Source organism: Glandiceps talaboti, chromosome 7, assembly GCF_964340395.1.
Source record: "Glandiceps talaboti chromosome 7, keGlaTala1.1, whole genome shotgun sequence".
Taxonomy (NCBI): domain Eukaryota; kingdom Metazoa; phylum Hemichordata; class Enteropneusta; family Spengelidae; genus Glandiceps; species Glandiceps talaboti.
Window position 1 is genome coordinate 25,670,225 of NC_135555.1, and position 17,161 is coordinate 25,687,385.

A 17,161-nucleotide genomic window follows, 5' to 3' on the forward strand; every position below is an offset into this window, starting at 1 on the left:
TCTCCTTAAACCCCCCCCCCCCCGCCCTCCACCGTTGCCGTAAATTCTGTTCGTTACCTTAAGTTGATTTGATGGTTTATCTGACATAGCTTTATAATCTTTAATTTGTGTAGTAAAACTGGTACAAGACCAGCTGAAAACCTCAACGCGTTTCATGTAGCTAAGCACTCCAAGTCAGACGACATAGTCAGGTTTCATCTAGCTAAACATTCCAAGTCTGAATACTGTGTTGGTTTCATCTATACTCCAAGTCAGACGTCTTGGACGGATTTCATCTAGCTAAATACTCCAAGTCAGAAGTCTTAGTCGAGTTTCATCTAACTAAATACTCCAAGTCAGAAGTCTTAGACGGGTTCCATCTAGCGAAACATTCATCTTAGTCGGATTTCATCTAGCTAAATACTCCAAGCCAGAAGTCAGAAGTCTTTGTTGGGTTTTATCTAACTAAATACTCCAAGTCACTTGTAATGTCTATCCAATGATTAAATGATAATCATTATAGGTTCTATTCCTGATCGACCATATTTATTTACTATGCATATAGTTTTCTGCCAAATTGAATATTTAAAATGTTGTTTTAGCTTGAAATGTCGAGATCGAAGGCGGACAGTCATGAACCTGACCCACATGATATGAAAGCTGGTATCAGAATTAAGAACCTCAGAAAAGTATATGAGGTAGGTGAGAGTGTTTTTATGCGATCTCAGGGATCTCAAGTTTTAATGGGGAATGTATCTTGTATGAATTTTTTACTACTATCAGATTTGCAAATAAATGCTTTTCCGTTATTTTCTGCTTTGCATTGAGTTGCCATACTGCACATGTCAGCAGAAGGCATCATCGTAGTGGTAGGCCAATACCAAATAGTATTGGTGACAATATTTGAGGGGGGGGGGGAGTCTGACATCCGATGGAGTTACGTAACACAATTATGTAAATCCACATTGCATTATACAAATAATCATTATTTCACCAATCAAGTAATTAGATAAATGTCGCAAAAATCAGATCATTCCGAGTCCGAAAAATCTGACATCAATGCCTTTCTTTGTGTTGCCAGAGTTCTGTTGGAAGTAAAGTAGCAGTTGACAATTTATCGATGAACATGTACGAGAATCAGATCACGTCTCTCCTTGGCCATAACGGAGCTGGTAAGACCACTACCATGTCTATATTGACGGGTCTCTTCCCACCAACTGCCGGAACCGCTTTAGTTGGCGGCTATGATATACTGACAGACATGGATAATATACGCCAGAGCTTGGGTCTCTGTCCCCAACACAATATTCTGTTTGATCGCTTGACGGTGAACGAACATCTCGAATTCTTTCTTGGATTGAAGGTAAGTTAGTAGAATCAAGTATACCATTCTGTCGTTGATACTTGAATGCTGCAATGCCTTCCTTACCTTCGTTTGAAGGCACAAGGTTGTAATTTACTTTATACGTAACTCCATAGCAGAATTCCAACGCGAAAGTAAAAAAGGAACACAAATATGTAAATCCACATTGCATTATACAAATAATCATTATTTCACCAATCAAGTAATTAGATAAATGTCGCAAAAATCAGATCAATATTTCAGTAACCCTTGACTCACGGTATCCACGTTATCCAGTAAAATAGATAACAAACGAAAGTTAATATGAGTGTACAAACTCAAACGAAAGTTAATATGGGTGTACAAACTCAAACGAAAGTTAATATGGGTGTACAAACTCAAACGAAAGTTAATATGGGTGTACAAACTCAAACGAAAGTTAATATGGGTGTACAAACTCAAACGAAAGTTAATATGGGTGTACAAACTCAAACGAAAGTTAATATGGGTGTACAAAATGAAAACGAAAGTTAATATGGGTGTATAAAATGAAAACGAAAGTTAATATGGGTGTATAAAATGAAAACGAAAGTTAATATGAGTGTACAAAACTCAAACGAAAGTTAATGTGAGTGTACAAAACTCAAACGAAAGTTAATATGGGTGTACAAAATGAAAACGAAAGTTAATATGGGTGTATAAAATGAAAACGAAAGTTAATATGAGTGTACAAACTCAAACGAAAGTTAATATGAGTGTACAAAACTCAAACGAAAGTTAATGTGAGTGTACAAAATGAAAACGAAAGTTAATATGGGTGTATAAAATGAAAACGAAAGTTAATATGGGTGTACAAACTCAAACGAAAGTTAATGTGAGTGTACAAAATGAAAACGAAAGTTAATATGGGTGTATAAAATGAAAACGAAAGTTAATATGGGTGTACAAAACTCAAACGAAAGTTAATATGGGTGTACAAAATCAAACGAAAGTTAATATGGGTGTACAAAACTCAAACGAAAGTTAACATGGGTGTACAAAATGAAAACGAAAGTTAATATGGGTGTACAAAATCAAACGAAAGTTAATATGGGTGTACAAAATGAAAACGAAAGTTAACATGGGTGTACAAAATGAAAACGAAAGTTAATATGGGTGTACAAAATCAAAACGAAAGTTAATAAAATCTTTTGTCACTTTACAACGTTGTAATTTAAGTAACTTACGTTTGAGCGTCTAGTTGTATATTTACAAACGTAAATGACTTTGTAGACACATTTTTCTTTTGCCAGATTTAAGAGATATTTTTGACGTTCAGCTAAAGCACAGGAAGTTTTACAAATATTCGCAATATTTTGCAGTTCTTGATACTCATCTGTCCATTGTTCAGTCTAACATAAGTGACTATATATATATATATATATATATATATATATATATATATATATATATATATATATATACATACATATATATATATACATATATACACAAAATACACAAGTTATATATATATATATATATATATATATATATATATATATATATATATATATATATATATATATATATATATATATATATATATATATATATATATATATATTGCCCGGTACAACGTTGATTCACCTTCTAATGGAAAATGACCGATTTTGATTTATTTCAATTACATCACCATTTCAACTTTGTACAATGCATAAAATTGCGTAAAAGGTAAATGAAGGTATCTTTTATTTTTTTCATCTCATCATTTAAGTATTTACTTGTTGCAGCATCATCCTGTTATTTGTTCCAGTAAACCAATGGTTGCTTTTGTATAAGAAACAAAGCGATTTGTTCTATATATAGTAGACTCAAAAGAACAGTGATATCGCATCAAAAGTTCAGAAATTAAAGGTTTTATTGAAAAGGTAAATGACAATACCTAAATTGGAAGAAATGTTGTTTATTCTAGGGCATTGTTGGAGAAGAAGCTAAAAAGGCATCCGAGACTATGATTGAAGATCTTAATCTGGTCGATAAAGCAAACAGTAAAAGTAGTGATTTATCTGGTGGTATGAAAAGAAAATTAAGGTAAACTTGAATCATCTACGTACATGAATAGTAAACAGAACGTGCGTAGTCGCGCGACCGTGGGGGAAATATTCACAAACTTGTAATTATTACTGATGTCATGACTGTAGACTAAAACTACATTTATATAATAGTTATTTTAAAGGTGACGTCATTGTAACCTACTTCGATTGTCGTCACGTTCTCGTGTATAGTGAGCGTACTCTCCCCCTGGTTACCATGGATATGAACGGGATATTATTGTACTTATTTTCACACATATTATTGAACATTACAAAGCTAGAACTCGCCGAAGATATTATGATATTATAATAATGTGATAGTATGTATGCTAAACTTTCAGTGTTGGTATTGCTCTAATTGGTCAACCTCGCATTGTATTGTTGGACGAACCTACATCTGGTATGGACCCCTACGCCAGGAGAGCGACGTGGGACTTGTTGTTGAAACACAAACCAGGAAAGACCGTCATACTAACAACTCATATGATGTAAGAAAACAAACATTGTCAGCAATGCTCTGTCGACACAGTAGTATACATGTATATATGTATTGTAGTTAACGCGATACTCAATTTACCAACTCAGTCTACTAAGTTCAGACACAGTCTGTCAACACACAAGTACAATATATTTAAATTCAACCCCATTCTTTCATGAATATTCTTATCGTGGTACTATTATTGACTACCATACAGTGGTCATCTATAATACATATTTTTATTGACTACAGTACATTGATCGTCTTTAAACCAAGTTTATAGATCCACGTGGTTTCGTGTTTTGTAAATATCGTTTACCCGATTGTGCGTGCCATTGCGCGACTTGATCAAGTCGATAAACATCTTGATGTCAACAATTTCACTTCTTTAAACTACGAACATCTTACATTTTACATACCAGGGACGAAGCCGATTTGCTGGGAGATCGCATCGCCATCATGGCAAGTGGACATTTGGTCTGTAGTGGATCATCTCTTTTCTTAAAGAACAGGTAAGTAATCATCCTAAGCTGTGGATGTCAATATCACATGTATGCTGTCTCCTGAGACAAAATCAGGTTGAGTTGTGACCAACTAGTGTAGAACTGAAATATCGAATGGGATCTCACACAGGTGGGCTGGCTGATTGGTTGGCTGACTGATGAGCTGAGAGACCGACGACCAACTAAACTGCTTTAGAGATTTATTACTAAATATTTTACTTACATAATTCTATATTAATATGGTAAGGTGGCCAGTCGATTCATTGTTAGGTCTCAAGTGAATTCAAATAAATAAAATAATGATAATCACTGCATTTAATGACTAACATTCACTATAAGGGAATGATCAGTTTTTATGGCCGGGGGTGGGCCGGTGACATTTTGTTCATGTTGTACTTAAAAATAGTGACCCCCCCGCCCTGCAATTCATTCACAACACAATCCAACAATCCCTCTGACAAATAAAAAAACACAATGACCCCCCCCCCCCCATCTGTTGACAAGAAACACTCTTTTTGTTCTTGCAAAAGACACTCTATTCTCAAAGCATAATACCGCACACTGCATAGTTAATTTTACATGTTACATTTTCAGTAATTTTAAGTGTATCTGGTAAATTGCTATCCCAAATCCATTGACATGTATAAAGCTCTTTAGATAGGAACCCTATGAAAAGTATGATTGTCTGTTCACGGACGTACAAAATATTCATGGTTTAGTAACCAAAAGTTCTAGGATATCTCTTAGATTGAGTGAACTATTAATATTTATTAATTCAGCTAATTATCAAGTACAATACTATAAATGGAGTTAATATACTTGTAAACCCATGTCCGTAACTGTCACACATAATGATGTACTTGCATAATATAATGAATTGTTTACATCATATAAAGATATGTTCACATCATATAGTCAATATATTGTTTTCTTTAGACTTAACACAACTGCGGCTTTCCATAAATGTACACGTTTGCACTCCTCAAGGCACTTGTTTGTCCTGTTCATAATTGTTCAGTTTAATCATGGCACTGACTCAAAACTCCACCCCCCATTCATTGACCACGCTGATAATTTTGAAAGGTTTTGAATAATGAAATGTGATAAATGTCATTGGTTTCAAAATAGAAATAAAAAATGTCATAAAAATGTTTTCTGTACTACAGCAGTTTCTAAACTAGATTACTAATTCAATTCACTTACTACTGGCTATGTTGTCCAGTTTATTGCTGGCAACATGATAGCCTTGAAAATAAGTACACTCTAATACCAAGGAAATGTAATATTATGATCTGCTGACAACATTGTACTCTCAGTATACAGTCACTCAATGTGGATACTAGATATTCCAGAGGAGATGTAAAATCTAATTTTCCTCATAACTTTGCACCGTGTCAGTACTATAGAAGTTCTGGCTACAGTAAATAGCCCTTTACTAAATCATCATCAAACAAGTCTGTGTTTATAACTTTGTTTATCAGTCATTCACATAATATATATTCTCTGAGAATCCGATTAATATTGTGTTCACCTTGGAATATATTTCTTTCTTGGTAGTTTATGGTGTAAAACAATAGCAAGACAAAAGGGGGTTTCACATGTAGCCTGATAACATGTATTAAACTTGGTGTATCAGAGAAGAAGTGAAACACAAACACAGAAAAGTTATTTTTGATAAGACATGTAGTTCTTACTATAGCTATGCTAAGTAACAGTTCAATAGTTTGTACATGTATAATAAATCAACATATTAGGGGTGAGATCAGTAGGTAAAAAAACTAATTCTTTTAGTAAGGCCTCAGAACCCCTTCCTCACCCCTTCTAACTAAATTCGTAAAATAGTTGCAGACTGCACAATCAATTTCAAATCAGTATGTAGTATCACGTAGTGCTATGAATACAAAGCCAGTATGTAGTGAGGAAAAAATGGCTTTTTTATTGGCACAATAGTGTATTTTAGGGCCATTCATAACAAATTTTATTCCCATTTTTCAATTTGACATTTTTAGAAATGTTTGTATTGGGGTACAAAACAGATTTCATTATTATAAAAGACCTCCTCTCACCCCCACCCCACACTAAACGAATTTAGTTTTTATCCTACATTGAACTATTGATCTCAACCATAAATCAATTTGGAACTTCTAATGGGGATGATCCTAGTTATCATACATTATATGTACAAAAATGTATAGGAACTAGACTAACTATATACATGGACATTGAATATCCAATATCTAGACACAGGCTGAGTCAGGCACTTTCAGTCACAGTGTTTGCCACATATCATTTCAAAGTGTCCTAAATTGGTTATGTTTGTACACAATTCAACATGTTCAGGTCAATGGAGGAACAGATTTTAGAGCCAGTAAATCTTAAGGTATTTCATTTCTTATGTTTTACATGTTCAGCTACACATGCAACTTTTTGTACCACAAGATGACACATTGCAACTCATGGCATGCAATAGTGAGAAGTCAATTTTCTAACAAATAACTGTTGCTTAAAGATGGCCATGGTGCAGTGTGGTGACGCCATACCATATGTATTGGATGTATCAAGAGACAGAGTTTAAGTTATATTTAAATGTATATTTATAGCTATTTGTTTATGGTTTATTTTAGGCACATACATTTTTTGTTTAATAGCTTGCACAGCGCCCACAAGCGGCAGCATAGCGGCTCAATAACTAGTACGCATGCATGTCCTATACACTAAGCGATGTTTGTTTGGTGGTTTACCCAAGGATGCATTGCGGTACAATGACTACGCATGCAAGTTCTATGTACGATGTGCAATCTCCACACCAAGGGCACTATCTATGATATCATTGTGAGGCAGCCGGTCACAAATGAATCTACCCTGCAGCTGTGCGAGCTTAGGGGCTTTGGCCTAGTTATGATATTAAATGTATGGACATTGAAGTACAGGAGCATGGCTCATGATTTTGTTTAGTTGAAAGCAAGGTGACACCCCCCCTTTATTCACCTTGTAAAAATTATGACCCCCCCCCCCCCTTCTTTGAGTCCCAAATTGAGGTGCCCCCCCCCCTCTGATTTACCGGCCCACCCCCGGCCGTAAAAACTGATCGCTCCCGAACTATGAATGATTGCTTGAAGTCGACGAATTGAGGTCAGCATCGAAACTCACACGGTGAGGAAAATAACTATACTGCGCATATGTGACGACACACTATATTAGCGTCCAAATCCTACTAGTATTTGCGTGTTGAATGACATGGTATTGTGGATGGCCACACGTGCTGATTTGTATCGTGGATGGCCACACGTGCTGATTTGTATTGTGGATGGCCACACGTGCTGATTTATATTGTGGATGGCCACACGTGCTGATTTGTATCGTGGATGGCCACACGTGCTGATTTGTATCGTGGATGGCCACACATGCTGATTTGTATTGTGGATGGCCACACGTGCTGATTTGTATCGTGGATGGCCACACGTGCTGATTTGTATTGTGGATGGCCACACGTGCCGATTTGTATCGTGGATGGCCACACGTGCTGATTTGTATCATGGATGGCCACACGTGCTGATTTGTATCGTGGATGGCCACACGTGCTGATTTGTATTGTGGATGGCCGCACGTGCTGATTTGTATCGTGGATGGCCACACGTGCTGATTTGTATCGTGGATGGCCACACGTGCTGATTGCAAAGTGTCTAAGGTATGGACTATGTTAAACCTAAGGTACTGTAACAGTAAAATATTAACTTAAGCACAATGACCTCGACGTCTTATTGGACATGTTAGTGTTTCTTATCCAGCTCTTTCAATACAAGACGTTAGGTGGAAATATCATTATTGGAAGGATATAATTGTTTAAGTGAAATGTTGGTGCTGTAAATGCATTTATGTGAAAAAAATATTCCTGATGCTGTAACATGTCATTTACATCATCAATTTAGAATAGGTCCTTGTTTAATCCACAAACCACCAAAAATCATTAAAATCCTGACATTATAAGTTATTTACTCCGTAAACCAACACTTTTATAAGTGAACGATTATTTCAATTGCCAATATAATAGTTATATATAGTCAATATGATATAAACGTTAACGTCTTCATTACAAGTACGACCAATAAGAGATTCGACTGAGATTAACTATTATAAACTTCCGTATTTCCTAAGATATGGAATTGGATATCATCTCACCCTCGTCAAGCAACCCCAGTGCAATACCAGTGAAATAGACAACCGTATTCATTCATATGTACCAAAAGCTGAATTGACCAATGAATCTGGGGCTGAATTGTCTTACATATTACCAAGAGAAAGTTCAGCTTATTTCACAACGATGTGCAGAGAACTTGAAGGTAATTGTCCTTATTAGCTTACTGTAACAACACGAGTGGAAAACGTAATAGTTCATGAGTGCAACCGTATATGTAAAGACCGTCGTAGCTAGGTATAACTCACTGTTTCATCGTCCAGTGAATGAATGTGTGATGAAGATGTATCGTGAAGGAAACAATCAATTCTATCTCAGAGACAACAAGATCAACAAGCCAGACTAAGAATCAAACAATTTTGACATTTTTATTCAAGTAAATAATCTGCAAGCTTTGTTCTTGCAGATAAACGAGCGGATCTGGGGATTGATAGTTTTGGCATTTCAGTGACGACCCTTGAGGAAGTCTTTCTAAAAGTTGATCAAACTGCCGAAGACGATGAGGAAGAAGCTAAATTAAAGACCTCTGATGTTGGCCACGATGAGATTGTCGATGCTGCCATGATAACGAAGGGAGATATTCCTGAAATGAAAAATGGTGAACCAGCAGAGTTCTACGAAAAAGACTCAATAGCCAAAGTGAGCACAGAGAGTCTGCAAGATTCAGCCAATGCTAATGGTTACGGAAGTACAGACAACGTTCTAAATCCAAATGATACTGGAATAGATATGGAATATCAGGATGCCTATGAACAAGAGGGTAAGATTGTTTATAAACTGTCTGTTTTCACAGTGACTGTGTCTTTCCTTCCAACGCATGTCACACTCCTACAAATACAATACCAAACAACATCAAGTATTTTATTTCATTTTTGGGTTGTGGTCTCTACAGCCACTAGCCTCATTAATAGGAGTAATATCGTTACCTAGGTTACTGTTGTCTACAAAAGTTGCAATGTGCTTCATTAAACATTCAGTTCATATAAGATTGTGTATATTGATTTTTGAATACATTCCTATACTAGAGAAAATAGTAACAAATTAAGTTAAGGGTGTCCTCTAAATAGATAGCAAACCCAGTTACTACCAAACTATTGTGACTATAGAGTTTCAATTAGGTTTTATTTTACTAATTACATTAAGTAAAATACAGACACTGTTAGCACACAATCACATAAAATGATTAACTAATTACATTTTAGTATTAAATCTCAACCTCTGATAATGCTTTACAACTTGTATATGACAAGAAATGTCATTAATCTTTCACACTAAACGAGACACGATCTATTTTTCCACTCTCACATGTTGTACTGTTGTCGCAAAGAGGACTGGTGGTTTTACGATTGAATACTTAAACAATATCTACCACCATCTCTAAATTACAACAATATCTACCACCATCTCTAAATAAGAACAATATCTACCACCATCTCTAAATTACAACAATATCTACCACCATCTCTAAATTACAACAATATCTACCACCATTTCTAAATAAGAACAATATCTACCACCATCTCTAAATTAGAACAATATCTACCACCATCTCTAAATTAGAACAATATCTACCACCATCTCTAAATTACAACAATATCTACCACCATTTCTAAATAAGAACAATATCTACCACCATCTCTAAATTAGAACAATATCTACCACCATCTCTAAATTAGAACAATATCTACCACCATTTCTAAATAAGAACAATATCTACCACCATCTCTAAATTACAACAATATCTACCACCATTTCTAAATTAGAACAATATCTACCACCATCTCTAAATTAGAACAATATCTACCACCATCTCTAAATTACAACAATATCTGCCACCATCTCTAAATAAGAACAATATCTACCACCATCTCTAAATTAGAACAATATCTACCATCTCTAAATTACAACAATATCTACCACCATCTCTAAATAAGAACAATATCTACCACCATCTCTAAATTAGAACAATATCTACCATCTCTAAATTACAACAATATCTACCACCATTTCTAAATAAGAACAATATCTACCACCATATCTAAATTAGAACAATATCTACCACCATCTCTAAATTACAACAATATCTACCACCATCTCTAAATTACAACAATATCTACCACCATCTCTAAATTACAACAATATCTACCACCATCTCTAAATTACAACAATATCTACCACCATCTCTAAATAAGAACAATATCTACCAACATTTCTAAATTAGAACAATATCTACCACCATCTCTAAATTAGAACAATATCTACCACCATCTCTAAATTACAACAATATCTACCACCATTTCTAAATTAGAACAATGTCTACCACCATCTCTAAATTACAACAATATCTACCACCATCTCTAAATTAGAACAATATCTACCACCATCTCTAAATTAGAACAATATCTACCACCATCTCTAAATTACAACAATATCTACCACCATCTCTAAATTACAACAATATCTACCACCATCTCTAAATTAGAACAATATCTACCACCATCTCTAAATAAGAACAATATCTACCACCATCTCTAAATTACAACAATATCTACCACCATCTTTAAATTAGAACAATATCTACCACCATTTCTGAATTAGAACAATGTCTACCACCATTTCTAAATTACAACAATATCTAACACCATCTCTAAATTAGAACAATATCTACCACCATCTCTAAATTACAACAATATATACCACCATCTCTAAATAAGAACAATATCTACCACCATCTCTAAAATACAACAATGTCTACCACCATCTCTAATTTAGAACAATATCTACCACCATCTCTAAATTACAACAATATCTACCACCATCTCTAAATTACAACAATATCTACCACCATCTCTAAATAAGAACAATATCTACCACCATCTCTAAATTACAACATCTACCACCATCTCTAAATTACAAAAATATCTACCACCATCTCTAAATAAGAACAATATCTAACACCATCTCTAAATTACAACAATATCTACCACCATCTCTAAATTAGAACAATATCTACCACCATTTCTAAATTAGAACAATATCTACCACCATCTCTAAATTAGAACAATATCTACCACCATCTCTAAATTAGAACAATGTCTACCACCATCTCTAAATTACAACAATGTCTACCACCATCTCTAAATTAGAACAATATCTACCACCATCTCTAAATAAGAACAATATCTACCACCATCTCTAAATTACAACAATATCTACCACCATTTCTAAATTAGAACAATATCTACCACCATCTCTAAATAAGAACAATATCTACCACCATCTCTAAATTAGAACAATATCTACCACCATTTCTAAATTAGAACAATATCTACCACCATTTCTAAATTAGAACAATATCTACCACCATCTCTAAATTACAACAATATCTACCACCATTTCTAAATTAGAACAATATCTACCACCATCTCTAAATAAGAACAATATCTACCACCATCTCTAAATTAGAACAATATCTACCACCATTTCTAAATTAGAACAATATCTACCACCATTTCTAAATTAGAACAATATCTACCACCATCTCTAAATAAGAACAATATCTACCACCATCTCTAAATTAGAACAATATCTACCACCATCTCTAAATAAGAACAATATCTACCACCATCTCTAAATTACAACAATATCTACCACCATCTCTAAATTACAACAATATCTACCACCATCTCTAAATTAGAACAATATCTACCACCATTTCTAAATTAGAACAATATCTACCACCATCTCTAAATTACAACAATATCTACCACCATCTCTAAATTAGAACAATATCTACCACCATCTCTAAATTACAACAATATCTACCACCATCTCTAAATAAGAACAATATCTACCACCATCTCTAAATTAGAACAATATCTACCACCATCTCTAAATTACAACAATATCTACCACCATCTCTAAATTAGAACAATATCTACCACCATCTCTAAATTACAACAATATCTACCACCATCTCTAAATTACAACAATATCTACCACCATCTCTAAATTACAACAATATCTACCACCATTTCTAAATATTAGAACAATATCTACCACCATCTCTAAATTACAACAATGTGTACCACCATTTCTAAATTACAACAATATCTACCACCATTTCTAAATTAGAACAATATCTATACCACCATCTCTAAATTACTGCAATATCTACCACCATCTCTAAATTAGAACAATATCTACCACCATCTCTAAATTAGAACAATATCTACCACCATCTCTAAATTACAACAATATCTACCACCATCTCTAAATTAGAACAATATCTACCACCATCTCTAAATTAGAACAATATTTACCACCATCTCTAAATTAGACAATATCTACCACCATTTCTAAATTAGAACAATATCTACCACCATCTCTAAATTACAACAATATCTACCACCATCTCTAAATTACAACAATATCTACCACCATCTCTAAAATACAACAATATCTACCACCATTTCTAAATTAGAACAATATCTACCACCATCTCTAAATTACTACAATATCTACCACCATCTCTAAATTACAACAATATCTACCACCATCTCTAAATTACAACAATATCTACCACCATCTCTAAATAAGAACAATATCTACCACCATCTCTAAATTAGAACAATATCTACCACCATCTCTAAATTACAACAATATCTACCACCATCTCTAAATTAGAACAATATCTACCACCATCTCTAAATTACAACAATATCTACCACCATCTCTAAATTACAACAATATCTACCACCATCTCTAAATTACAACAATATCTACCACCATTTCTAAATATTAGAACAATATCTACCACCATCTCTAAATTACAACAATGTGTACCACCATTTCTAAATTACAACAATATCTACCACCATTTCTAAATTAGAACAATATCTATACCACCATCTCTAAATTACTGCAATATCTACCACCATCTCTAAATTAGAACAATATCTACCACCATCTCTAAATTAGAACAATATCTACCACCATCTCTAAATTACAACAATATCTACCACCATCTCTAAATTAGAACAATATCTACCACCATCTCTAAATTAGAACAATATTTACCACCATCTCTAAATTAGACAATATCTACCACCATTTCTAAATTAGAACAATATCTACCACCATCTCTAAATTACAACAATATCTACCACCATCTCTAAATTACAACAATATCTACCACCATCTCTAAAATACAACAATATCTACCACCATTTCTAAATTAGAACAATATCTACCACCATCTCTAAATTACTACAATATCTACCACCATCTCTAAATTACAACAATATCTACCACCATCTCTAAATTACAACAACAATATCTACCACCATCTCTAAATTAGAACAATATCTACCACCATCTCTAAATTAGAACAATATCTACCACCATCTCTAAATTAGAACAATATCTACCACCATTTCTAAATTAGAACAATATCTACCACCATCTCTAATTTACAACAATATCTACCACCATCTCTAAATTACAAAAATATCTACCACCATCTCTAAATTACAACAATATCTAACACCATCTCTAAATTAGAACAATATCTACCACCATCTCTAAATTAGAACAATATCTACCACCATCTCTAAATTAGAACAATATCTACCACCATTTCTAAATTAGAACAATATCTACCACCATCTCTAATTTACAACAATATCTACCACCATCTCTAAATTAGAACAATATCTACCACCATCTCTAAATTACAACAATATCTACCACCATCTCTAAATTACAACAATATCTACCACCATCTCTAAATTAGAACAATATCTACCAACATCTCTAAATTAGAACACTATCTACCACCATTTCTAAATTAGAACAATATCTACCACCATCTCTAAATTAGAACAATATCTACCACCATCTCTAAATTAGAACAATATCTACCACCATCTCTAAATTACAAAAATATCTACCACCATCTCTAAATTACAACAATATCTAACACCATCTCTAAATTAGAACAATATCTACCACCATCTCTAAACTACTACAATATCTACCACCATCTCTAAATTAGAACAATATCTACCACCATCTCTAAATTACTACAATATCTACCACCATCTCTAAATTACAACAATATCTACCACCATCTCTAAATTACTACAATATCTACCACCATCTCTAAATTAGAACAATATCTACCACCATTTCTAAATTAGAACAATGTCTACCACCATTTCTAAATTACAACAATATCTACCACCATTTCTAAATTAGAACAATATCTACCACCATCTCTAAATTACTACAATATCTACCACCATCTCTAAATTAGAACAATATCTACCACCATTTCTAAATTAGAACAATGTCTACCACCATTTCTAAATTACAACAATATCTACCACCATCTCTAAATTAGAACAATATCTACCACCATCTCTAAATTAAAACAATATCTACCACCATCTCTAAATTACAACAATATCTACCACCATCTCTAAATTACAACAATATCTACCACCATTTCTAAATATTAGAACAATATCTACCACCATCTCTAAATTACAACAATGTGTACCACCATTTCTAAATTACAACAATATCTACCACCATTTCTAAATTAGAACAATATCTATACCACCATCTCTAAATTACTGCAATATCTACCACCATCTCTAAATTAGAACAATATCTACCACCATCTCTAAATTAGAACAATATCTACCACCATCTCTAAATTACAACAATATCTACCACCATCTCTAAATTAGAACAATATCTACCACCATCTCTAAATTAGAACAATATTTACCACCATCTCTAAATTAGACAATATCTACCACCATTTCTAAATTAGAACAATATCTACCACCATCTCTAAATTACAACAATATCTACCACCATCTCTAAATTACAACAATATCTACCACCATCTCTAAAATACAACAATATCTACCACCATTTCTAAATTAGAACAATATCTACCACCATCTCTAAATTACTACAATATCTACCACCATCTCTAAATTACAACAATATCTACCACCATCTCTAAATTACAACAATATCTACCACCATCTCTAAATAAGAACAATATCTACCACCATCTCTAAATTAGAACAATATCTACCACCATCTCTAAATTACAACAATATCTACCACCATCTCTAAATTAGAACAATATCTACCACCATCTCTAAATTACAACAATATCTACCACCATCTCTAAATTACAACAATATCTACCACCATCTCTAAATTACAACAATATCTACCACCATTTCTAAATATTAGAACAATATCTACCACCATCTCTAAATTACAACAATGTGTACCACCATTTCTAAATTACAACAATATCTACCACCATTTCTAAATTAGAACAATATCTATACCACCATCTCTAAATTACTGCAATATCTACCACCATCTCTAAATTAGAACAATATCTACCACCATCTCTAAATTAGAACAATATCTACCACCATCTCTAAATTACAACAATATCTACCACCATCTCTAAATTAGAACAATATCTACCACCATCTCTAAATTAGAACAATATTTACCACCATCTCTAAATTAGACAATATCTACCACCATTTCTAAATTAGAACAATATCTACCACCATCTCTAAATTACAACAATATCTACCACCATCTCTAAATTACAACAATATCTACCACCATCTCTAAAATACAACAATATCTACCACCATTTCTAAATTAGAACAATATCTACCACCATCTCTAAATTACTACAATATCTACCACCATCTCTAAATTACAACAATATCTACCACCATCTCTAAATTACAACAACAATATCTACCACCATCTCTAAATTAGAACAATATCTACCACCATCTCTAAATTAGAACAATATCTACCACCATCTCTAAATTAGAACAATATCTACCACCATTTCTAAATTAGAACAATATCTACCACCATCTCTAATTTACAACAATATCTACCACCATCTCTAAATTACAAAAATATCTACCACCATCTCTAAATTACAACAATATCTAACACCATCTCTAAATTAGAACAATATCTACCACCATCTCTAAATTAGAACAATATCTACCACCATCTCTAAATTAGAACAATATCTACCACCATTTCTAAATTAGAACAATATCTACCACCATCTCTAATTTACAACAATATCTACCACCATCTCTAAATTAGAACAATATCTACCACCATCTCTAAATTACAACAATATCTACCACCATCTCTAAATTAGAACAATATCTACCACCATCTCTAAATTAGAACAATATCTACCAACATCTCTAAATTAGAACACTATCTACCACCATTTCTAAATTAGAACAATATCTACCACCATCTCTAAATTAGAACAATATCTACCACCATCTCTAAATTAGAACAATATCTACCACCATCTCTAAATTACAAAAATATCTACCACCATCTCTAAATTACAACAATATCTAACACCATCTCTAAATTAGAACAATATCTACCACCATCTCTAAACTACTACAATATCTACCACCATCTCTAAATTAGAACAATATCTACCACCATCTCTAAATTACTACAATATCTACCACCATCTCTAAATTACAA

General features: G+C 33.3%; 1 protein-coding gene across 1 annotated transcript in view; it reads left to right on the plus strand.

Annotated features, from left to right (window-relative positions):
• LOC144438134 (phospholipid-transporting ATPase ABCA3-like) overlaps window positions 1-17,161 on the plus strand; it is a 105,549-nt gene that overhangs the window by 13,527 nt on the left and 74,861 nt on the right. Inside the window, exons 10-16 of the mRNA XM_078127164.1 lie at window positions 582-677; window positions 1,061-1,342; window positions 3,276-3,394; window positions 3,738-3,884; window positions 4,297-4,386; window positions 8,533-8,717; window positions 8,979-9,332. Of these exons, the coding sequence (XP_077983290.1) occupies window positions 582-677; window positions 1,061-1,342; window positions 3,276-3,394; window positions 3,738-3,884; window positions 4,297-4,386; window positions 8,533-8,717; window positions 8,979-9,332 (1,273 nt within the window). The remainder of the gene's footprint in view (window positions 1-581; window positions 678-1,060; window positions 1,343-3,275; window positions 3,395-3,737; window positions 3,885-4,296; window positions 4,387-8,532; window positions 8,718-8,978; window positions 9,333-17,161) is intronic.